The following is a 10,363-nucleotide window of genomic DNA, read 5'->3' as shown; positions in this document are numbered from 1 at the left end:
TCACACATCGTCACAAATGTCTGACCCAACCCCCCCCCCCCTAGGTGCGTGACGTCATTTATGGACGGCCCCTTAGCGAAAAGTGGACCCCCCCCCCCTCCCCTCTGAAAATGAGTGACGGACACCGTGCGACACGAATGTGCAATCTCAGTGTTGCTGCTCCCACGTGGCGAAAGAAAGGACATCAACCTGAACGTGCTCACGCGTAGGTGACACTCAGGGTTCTAGATTAGAAGCTTTCGTGACTGCAAGGATTCATACTCTTAGTTCTTTCGGTAAAGTCACGTAGGTAAAAAATGAAATTAAAATTAGTAAAAAATAAAATAAAAATCACGACGTTTCGGAGGCAACACAAGTCTCCGTCATCAGGTGGGACCGTCACAGCCAGATTTGTTGCACACGAGGTACATCCTCGCTCACCCCCCCCCCGCCCCCTTCTTAACCTGTATACAAAACAGGTCCCTGCGGGGTGGGCTGGTAGGAACGAACAAATGAATGGCTATAATAAAATGAAATGGCGGGGGTACGATACGAAGGGAGAGTTTGAGGCCTAGTTCTAGGCTTTAGGCCTAGCTGTAGGCTTTAGGCCGCTGTGAGTTAATTTTTTATTTAAATGTTTTAATTAAAAACTATCTCAGGGAATTATTAAAAAAACTGTCTCAGGGAATTATAAGGGAATGTTACACTTGTTTAGCCAGGAAAGCCTCACTGAGTCTAAAGGTTTTTGTAGGGTCCTGCCAAGTGTTTGCAGTAGGGGGCGACACCTAATCGGACATCGGACGGACGGACGGACGATATAATCTATTGTAGGCTGGTTCACTTCGTTCCTACCAGTAACAGGACCCTGCGGGGTGGGCTGGTAGGAATAATACTTAGTACCGGTACAGGGATATCGACCGGGTATAGAGCAGTTAATGAAAAAAATACTGTATTCTAGTGTAACGTTAATTAAAAGTGTTTGTTTTGACAAGAAACGCTGTGAGATTTAAAGACCCCCCAACACCACCCTCAACACCACCCCTCCCACCAGCCCTCCCACCCCCCACCACCACCCCACACCACCACCCCACCACCCCCCACCACCACCTTCTGCACTAGGCCTCGCGAAGCCTGCCGCACTAGGCTTCGCGAAGCCTGCCGCACTAGGCCTCATGCCGTGCTTTTCCTGCACAAATAAGGCGATTAAATGTATCTCGTCTCTGTGTTAATAAATGTTTATTGTCTCTGTGTTAAAAAAACGTGCTGCGTTTCAGCAAAGTAATTTTTTTTTAAATAAACGTGCTGTGTTTCATCTCTGTGTTAATAAGCCTGCCGCACTAGGCCTCGCGAAGCCTGCCGCACTAGGCCTCGCGCTGTGCTTTTCGTGCACAAATAAGGCGATTAAATGTATCTCGTCTCTGTTAATAAATGTTTCTTGTCTCTGTGTTAAAAAAACGTGCTGCGTTTCAGTAAAGTAATTTTTTAAATAAACGTGCTGCGTTTCAGTAAAGTAATTTTGAAGCGAAGTTTAAAGTTTTGCCGTGATGCGCCGGAAGCGACGGCCATCTTGTTTAATTCACAGATCGCAGGGGGAGCGGGGCGGCCATCTTGTCGGACAGGGTCATGCCAAGTGTTTGCAGTAGGGGGCGATGTTGATACACGGACGGACGGACGCGGACGGACGGACGGACGCGGACAGATGGACGGACGGACGCGGACGGACGGACGGACGGACGGACACATTAATCTATTGGTGGTCTGGTCCACTTCGTTCCTACCAGTATAATCTCGTGTCTCTTAGAGATCTCTTCACTTGATGCAGCAAATATGGCTGTGACGGTCCCACCTGATGACGGAGACTTGTGTTGCCTCCGAAACGTCGTGATTTTTATTTAATTTTTACTAATCTTAATTTCATTTTTTACCTACGTGACTTTACCGAAAGAACTAAGAGTATGGACACTAAGGGTGCCTGAATGGGATCCCGCCTGGATAAACAGTGGTCTTTAATCTCAATAAACGGCGTCTATTTCGTTTGTTTCCCTCCCCTTAGTTATGGTTAACAATACAGTTTGATTGTGCATGCTGTTGTCACCAAGACATGCCATATTTAATCAATCATGTTGACGTTAAATTATTATTAAGATTTTAGACTTTTTTTTTTCATGGCTACCCGCAAGGGAGAAGCCAACGAGCCGTATGCGGATTCGGAGCCGCAGGTTATCAACCCCTGATCGAGGTGATGATTTAAAAGCGCACAGATCCAGTGGCTTTTTAACATCGGAAGGAAGAGCGTTCCAGACGGCCCACCCGCGCAACAACCAGCCAGCAAAACTTTTGAAAATGTAATACGGTAATTAAGGTTAAGTTTGTGCACTGCGTCCGATTTCCTCCTTAACGCGGTTGTTTTTTGCTCTGATTTAAATTTGCTTCATTGCTCGACTTTGTACTCTTTGGTTTTTTTCGGTAAAGTCACGTAGGTAAAACATTAAAATAAATTAAATCACGACGTTTCGGAGGCAACACAAGCTTTTTACCGACGTGACTTTACTGAAAAAACCAAAGAGTATGAATCCTTGCAGTCACGAAAAACTTCAAATCTAGAATAAATGCTCGACTTTGTTTTTCATTTAATTTGTCATTGCGGTAATCGCAGATTATTCTTGCAAAATGAGACTCCTCTGGAGTTTTAGGCTGGTCCACAGAGCACTCGAGACTTCAACCCCTCCCCCCTGCGTCTCCCCCGCCCCGCGCGCGTCTCCTCGCCCCCCCGGCGTCTCTTCCCTCCGCCCCCCCCCTCCTCCCCCCGCCCCCTCCCCAACGTCTCCTCCCCCCCGCCCCCCCCCGGCGTCTCCTCCCCCCCCGCCCCCCCCCCCAACGTCTCCTCCGCCCCGCCCCCCCCCCGGCGTCTCCTCCCCCCGCCCCCCCCCCAACGTCTCCTCCCCCCGCCCCCCGCCCCTCCCCAACGTCTCCTCCTCCCGCCCCGCCCCTCAACGTCTCCTCCCCCCGCCCCCCGCCCCTCCCCAACGTCTCCTCCTCCCGCCCCGCCCCCCAACGTCTCCTCCCCCCCGCCCCCCCGCCCCTCCCCAACGTCTCCTCCTCCCGCCCCCCAACGTCTCCTCCCCCCGCCCCCCGCCCCTCCCCAACGTCTCCTCCTCCCGCCCCGCCCCCCAACGTCTCCTCCCCCCGCCCCCCGCCCCTCCCCAACGTCCTCCTCCTCCCGCCCCGCCCCCCAACGTCTCCTCCCCCCGCCCCCCGCCCCTCCCCAACGTCTCCTCCTCCCGCCGCGCCCCCCAACGTCTCCCTCCCCCCGCCCCCCGCCCCTCCCCAACGTCTCCTCCTCCCCGCCCCGCCCCCCCAACGTCTCCTCCCCCCCGCCCCCCCGCCCCTCCCCAACGTCTCCTCCTCCCGCCCCCCAACGTCTCCTCCCCCCGCCCCCCGCCCCTCCCCAACGTCTCTCCTCCTCCCGCCCCCGCCCCCCAACGTCTCCTCCCCCCGCCCCCCCGCCCCTCCCCCAACGTCTCCTCCTCCCGCCCCGCCCCCCAACGTCTCCTCCCCCCCGCCCCCAGCCCCTCCCCAACGTCTCCTCCCCCCCGCCCCCCCGCCCTGCCCCTCCCCAACGTCTCCTCCTCCCGCCCCGCCCCCCAACGTCTCCTCCCCCCGCCCCCCGCCCCTCCCCAACGTCTCCTCCTCCCGCCCCGCCCCCCAACGTCTCCTCCCCCCGCCCCCAGCCCCTCCCCAACGTCTCCTCCTCCCGCCCCCCGCCCCGCCCCTCCCCAACGTCTCCTCCTCCCGCCCCGCCGCCCCCCAACGTCTCCTCCTCCCGCCCCCCGCCCCCCAACGTCTCCTCCCCCCCGCCCCCCGCCCCTCCTCAACGTCTCCTCCCCCCGCCCCCTCCCCAACGTCTCCTCCCCCCGCCCCCCGCCCCGCCCCAACGTCTCCTCCCCCCGCCCCTCCCCAACGTCTCCTCCCCCCGCCCCCCGCCCCGCCCCCTCCCCAACGTCTCCTCCCCCCGCCCCTCCCCAACGTCTCCTCCCCTCGCCCCCCCGCCCCCGCCCCCTCCCCAACGTCTCCTCCCCTCGCCCCCCGCCCCTCCCCAACGTCTCCCCCCGCCCCGCCCCTCCCCAACGTCTCCTCCCCCCGCCCCCTCCCCAACGTCTCCTCCCCTCGCCCCCCGCCCCGCCCCTCCCCAACGTCTCCTCCCCTCGCCCCCCCGCCCCCCCCGCCCCTCCCCAACGTCTCCCCCCGCCCCGCCCCTCCCCAACGTCTCCTCCCCCCCGCCCCGCCCCTCCCCAACGTCTCCTTCCCCCGCCCCGCCCCTCCCCTCCCCAACGTCTCCTCCACCCGCCCCTCCCCTCCCCAACGTCTCCTCCCCCCGCCCCTCCCCTCCCCAACGTCTCCTCCCCCCGCCCCCGCCCCTCCCCAACGTCTCCTCCCCCCCGCCCCGCCCCTCCCCAACGTCTCCTCCCCTCGCCCCCCGCCCCGCCCCTCCCCAACGTCTCCTCCCCCCGCCCCGCCCCTCCCCAACGTCTCCTCCCCCCCGCCTCCCGCCCCGCCCCCCGGCATCTCCACGGTTGCCCCGGGAGACGCGGGCGGCGTCTTCTTGGCGTGTGGCTCATGGCGGCGCTGCTCCCCGATCCGCTGCTGGAGGCGCGGGACCAGGCGCGGGCTCCCCTCAAAGACTTCTGCCAGATCGTGGTGACGAGGAGCGAGGTGAACGAGGGGGGGGGTGACGAGGTGGGGAGACAGGGTAGAGGAGGAGGGGGACGATGACCACGAGGTGGGATGGAGAGGGGAGACGGAGGAGAGTGGTTTGTGATGATTTGTCATGGGATCTTTACCGTGTTGTTGTTGTTGTTGATGATGATGAGAAGTTTCTGTCAGATCGTGTTGACGAGAGGAGGAGTTGACGAGGCGGTTGTTGTCGTTGTGGTGACCGTGATGGTTGTGGTGATGAGGAGACGACGCGTAGGGGGTGGGTGGTGGGGTGGTGACGAGGTGCCTTGTGATGATTGTTCTAACAACTGCATTGTAATTGTGTTGAAACGATGACAACGATGCCATGTCGTGATGTTGATATTATCTTGTCGATCAGTGTGTGATTGAGGGGACTGTGTTCATAGCGGTGATGTTGATGGTGCTGGCGATGGGGGGAGCGGTGGTGCAGCGGTTAGCGCGCTGCGCAACGAATTGGCGATCCGAGTTCAATTCCCTCTCACGGCCAACACCGGTGACGATATATTTCAACCGATCCTCAGCCTCAAATGAGTACCTGGTGCTATATATATAAATATTGCCACTAGGAAGACAAAGGCGGCCGGGCGTGGTGCCGGCTTTCATAGGTGTGCTACTCGCTAGCAGAACTTGCCCCAACAGTGTATTACGGATGTACGGTGGATATCTGTCTGATGGTGAAGGTGATGTGGTTATATTCGTCTTTTTTTCCTGATATAATTGAGCACCATGAGGGTAACAGTTGATACACATCTATCAGCCCTCCCCCCACCCAATGTCATCGTTCTTATCACATCACATTATTACCGTATGGCAGAGGTCGCAAACGGGTTTTGATTCCTTACCCGTACCCGGCCGTACCCTACCCGTACCCGGCCGGCCGGGTACGGGTAGGGTACGGGTACCTGATTGCGACCTCTGGGATGAGGCCGGGTACGGGTAGGGTACGGGTATCGGGTACCTGATTGCGACCTCTGGGATGAAGCCATGTTGCAGGTGCGGGTGGGTTGATTCTAGGAACTTGAATTGTGAGAAGAGACAAGACGTTGGGAAATGAGTGACAAACGGTTACTCACCAGTGACTCACGGCCTACCCGTACCCGTACCCGGCCGCACCAGGGTCGCAAACGGGTACCCGTACCCGGCTGGGTACGGGTAGCCGGGTATCGGGTAGGGTACGGGTATCGGGTACCCGGTTGCGACCTCTGCCGTATGGCAACCTCGCTAAACCCATAACACCTGGGTGGTTGTCCCTATGAATTGACGTCACGTCCTCAGAGTGCAACCTAGCCTGGCACAATCGCCGTGATGACGTCACCGCGTCTGTGGGCTGTTGTTGCAGGTGATATGAATATTAGATGGTGGTGTTGATGGTGGTGACGGCGCAGGTGATATTAATATTAGATGGTGTTGATGGTGGTGACGTTGGAAATGGTGCAGGTGATATGAATATTAGATGGTGGTGCAGGTGATATGAATATAAGATGGTGGTGGTGACGGTGGTGCCGGTGATATGAATATTAATTGGTGGTGATGTGGGTAATATGAATATTAGATGGTGGTGGTGATGGTGGTGCAGGTGATATGAATATAAGATGGTGGTGATGGTGGTGCAGGTGATATGAATATAAGATGGTGGTGATGGTGGTGGTGCAGGTGATATGAATATTAGATGGTGGTGGTGATGGTGGTGCAGGTGATATGAATATTAATTGGTGGTGATGGAGGTGGTGCAGGTGATACGAATATTAGATGGTGGTGATGATGGTGATGGTAGTGCAGGTGATATGAATATTCATTGGTGGTGATGGTGATGCGGGTAATATGAATATTAGATGGTGGTGATGGTGGTGCAGGTGATATGAATATAAGATGGTCGTGGTGATGGTGGTTGATGATGGTGGTGCAGGTGATATGGAGGTGGTGGCAGGTCTCTCTGCGTCACGTGGGTCGGAGCACAAGACCCGGGGAGACGAAAGAGACTCACGCGGAGTTTCTGGAGGACAGAGTCCTGCAGGGTGAGGACACACGGGAACTTCTTTCGCATCGTACGTAGCCGACCGTGCTTACTGGAGGTGCGGCAGGGGGAGGGCAACACATTAAACGCAGAGAGCAGTTCGAAATAAGTGAGTCTTCAATGTAGATTTCAAAGTGCCCAGCTCCAGTGGCTTCCTAACATCGGAAGGAAGAGCGTTCCAGACGGCCGCAGAAGCGCGTCTGAAAGCGGGCGATGCGTTCCAACGTCGACTCAGCCTCAAACGAGTACTTGGCGATCGGGAGACAAAGGCGGCCGCGCGTGGTTGCTGGCCACACCAGCCCCCTCGTGCGCCGCGCCGGCCTTCATAATCGGTGTTCGGCTAACGGCAACTTTCCCCAACAGTTCGTCAACGGCAATAGGCGGTCTTTGTCTTCTTCTCCTCTCTCTCTCTGTGTGTGTAGTGAGTTCAAGGAGACGTAGACGACATAGTCGGAGGCACACTTATTTATTATAACTTTACACTCAACGCAGGCGAATGTATACAACACTTGAAGGGGTAACGGCCCCTTCACCCGTCTAACAGGGAGACCCCACTAACACTAGCCCGGCTAGCCTGCTCCCAGGTCCTCCACTCGAGAGCTAGGGGAGGCTAGCTGATCCAGCTCTGGCCAAGCTGGGATCACGGCACCCTTAGCCAACCAGACCGGCTCTTACAAGAGCATCGGCTCTGGGCTCTCGGGGCCGCGCCACTGGCTTGCCCTGGTCGGTCCTTAGAAGGACAGCGAGCCAGGGGAGTACCAGGGCCTATCTAGCCGGTCTTCACTCTTCACTGGTTAAGCTGAATACTGAACCCCGAGCCCACCGACTCTCCGCCTTATATAGCAACTCCTCCCCGAGGGGGTGGGGCCGTGGGAAATCACAGCGCCGTTACAGCCCCCCAGGGCTAACCGATGCGGACGTGGATGTAGGCACCCTTACGCGTGCGGGCGTAACCACCCCTTGTGTGTTTGTTTGTCCTCCCGTAACACCCCGACATGTGTGTCCCGCAGGCCGCGTGCTCGCCGTGTTTGGGCCCGAGCTGCTGTCGAGAGCCCAGGACGCGTGCTCGGGGCCGCCACGACTTCCTGTCGCGCCTCCCAGCGCCGCTCGGCGTGCGCGTGCTCGCGCTGCTGCGCCTCGAAGACCTGCAGAGCGTGGCGCGCACGTGCACGCGCCTGCACGCGGTGCGAGGGGTGGTGTGGGGGGCACGGGGAGGGGGGTTCGAGGGTGGTGTGGGGGGCACGGGGAGGGGGGTTCGAGGGTGGTGTGGGGGGCACGGGGAGGGGGGGTTCGGGGGTGGTGTGGGGGGCACGGGGAGGGGGGGTTCGGGGGTGGTGTGGGGGGGCACGGGGAGGGGGGTTCGAGGGTGGTGTGTGGGGCACGGGGAGGGGGGTTCGAGGGTGGTGTGGGGGGCACGGGGAGGGAGGTTGCACTGGGGGGACACGGTGGAGACAAGCAGACGAGGGAAGACATGGGCATCGCGGTCGGCCAGATGTAAACTACCTCGCCTGGTATACAGGAGGTCGTGTGTTCGATCCCGACTGACGGTGCCCACTGTATATGGAATTTGCGTGCATCTCTCTCGATCATCACGGTGGGCTATGAGATGTTAACTACCTCGCCTGGTATACAGGAGGCCGTGGATTCGATCCCGACCCTGACGCCTGCTGCTGTATATTTGGAGTTTACGTGTCTCTCTCATCATCATCACGGTGGCTAGATGTTAACTACCTCGCCTGGTGTACAGGCAGTCGTGGGTTCGATCCCGACCCTGACGCCTGCTGCTGTATATTTGGAGTTTGCGTGTTACTCTCCGCCGTGGTCGCGTGGTTTTTTCTCCGGGTCATCCGATTTTTTCCCCTCCACATTCAGACTGAACATGCTTTTGCAGTATTTGTCTGCTATACATTTCCACAAGAGCCACCTCGTTGAACTATCATTTGTGGCCAGGCCGCCTCTGAAAAAGAGCTGCACAGCTAAGTTGGACCTTATCTGGCAAACTAAAAAGTTTATATTTTTGGGGGGAAAATCATACACAGCGAGAGACTCACAGAGGAGATGCGGGAAGGCACACGGGGAGCAAAGGGAAACAAAAGGGGGAAGGCACAATGGGACACAATACAATGTGGCACGCGTGTCTCGTGTGTGTGCGTGTGTGTCCATCAGCTGTGTGAGAGTGACGCGCTGTGGGAGGCTGTGTGCTGCGGCTGCAATGGCTCCTGCTCGTCATCGTCCTCCTCGCATCGCGAGTCTCTGCGCGCCTTGGCTGCGGACATCGGCTGGAAGAAAGTCTTCTTCTCCAGCAAGCTCCACCTGCAGCTGCAGCTGCGGCGACGGCGCCAACGCAACGACAACAGCGACATAAACGACGCACAGCAGCAGCTTGCGCTCCTGGCACCGGAGGCGGTCCCAGCGAATTGATCTGCGCCCGCTTGCTGGCGTGCCGGCAGGAAATCGCAGGTTTTTTTCCTGCTCGTTGCTTGGTGGAACGGCGGTTGAATGTGTTTTTTTGGTGGAAAGCGGATGGTTTTTTTTGTCATGCTTTTGGTGGAGGAAGAGTTGGGGGATTTTTTTCCTTCCGTGGTTGTTTTCGATGCAAATGCGGATTCTGCCGATTTTCGTGAGGTTTTATTTCTGGAGTGGAAGGGGTGGGGGGGGTGTCCGTGAGTTAAGGAGGAAAGACTGTTTTTTTTTGTTAGCCACCGTTTCCGTTTACATCGGTGAATGAGGTTAAATGAGTTTTGGCGGAAAGGACTGTTTGCCGTGGGTTTTAGGTGAAAGGGAGCCATGGTTACCGTTTACATCGGTCAATGAGGTTAAATGAGTCTTGGCGGAAAGGATTGTTTGCCGTGGGTTTTAGGTTTAAGTTTCATTTTATATTTTAAAAGGGGGGGGGGTGGTAGTTTCATCCGCATTTGAGGAAAGGTGGTCGATGCCAGATTTAGGTTCTGAAGTTTCCATGGAATTGTACGAAATGATTTTGAACAAGTGCACTTCTTCAGGAACTGCTGACAGTAATGCACACAGGGTCGAGCGGTTTTATTTTTTGTGGTTTTCAAAACGTATGGCTTTCTGGCCTGTACTGTTACTCTGTTAGGGTGGGGCTTTTTCTCTCGTCAGTTACAGATGTTATTGTTTGTGTTTGGCATTAGTCCCGCTAATGGGCCCCAGAGTGTAGTCTCCATATACATGGCTCCCAGAGGCAGACTTTGCAGCGGTGAGCATCGGTGACTTTACCGTGCTGGCAATCCACAGTCGTCCGTCTCCGTCTCATCGCTGTCTGTCCCGGCGGTCACGTTTGCTCGAATATATTTTGATGGTGACGTAAGACAAGAGGACCACAATGCAGTTCTTCAGGAGCTCTTGATGGTTTTTGCTTAATGCACAAAGGCAAAGTGTTTTGTACGCGTTGCTGTGTCTGTTTTTGGTGAGGGGGGGGGGGGCCGAAAACATTTAACATTGCCATCCTTTTCTAATTGTGCAATTCGTTCATTAAAATCGCTTCTAAGAGATGCGTTGAATTGTATCAGAATCGATGGAAGTGCGACGTTTTGTCCGTTTGCACGTACAGCGCACTTATACGACTACAGATTTAAGCGGTTGTAGATTCAGTGAGCCGTGTGGTCTTTCTAC

At 56.8% G+C, this 10,363-nt stretch overlaps 1 protein-coding gene across 1 annotated transcript; it reads left to right on the top strand.

Annotated features, from left to right (window-relative positions):
• Positions 1 to 4,564: 4,564 nt before the first annotated feature.
• On the top strand, positions 4,565 to 9,288 carry FBXO36 (F-box protein 36). The gene is given in 5 exon segments (XM_078607369.1): positions 4,565 to 4,692; positions 6,623 to 6,731; positions 7,741 to 7,799; positions 7,801 to 7,914; positions 8,897 to 9,288. Coding segments are annotated over 5 exon segments (633 nt in total). The 5' UTR covers positions 4,565 to 4,596; the 3' UTR covers positions 9,152 to 9,288.
• Positions 9,289 to 10,363: the final 1,075 nt, after the last annotated feature.

This window comes from Lampetra planeri, chromosome 27 (assembly GCF_965212315.1).
Source record: "Lampetra planeri chromosome 27, kcLamPlan1.2.h2, whole genome shotgun sequence".
Classification (NCBI taxonomy): domain Eukaryota; kingdom Metazoa; phylum Chordata; class Hyperoartia; order Petromyzontiformes; family Petromyzontidae; genus Lampetra; species Lampetra planeri.
Note: the sequence above shows the minus strand (reverse complement) of the source record. Positions and strands in the feature narration are given on the sequence as shown.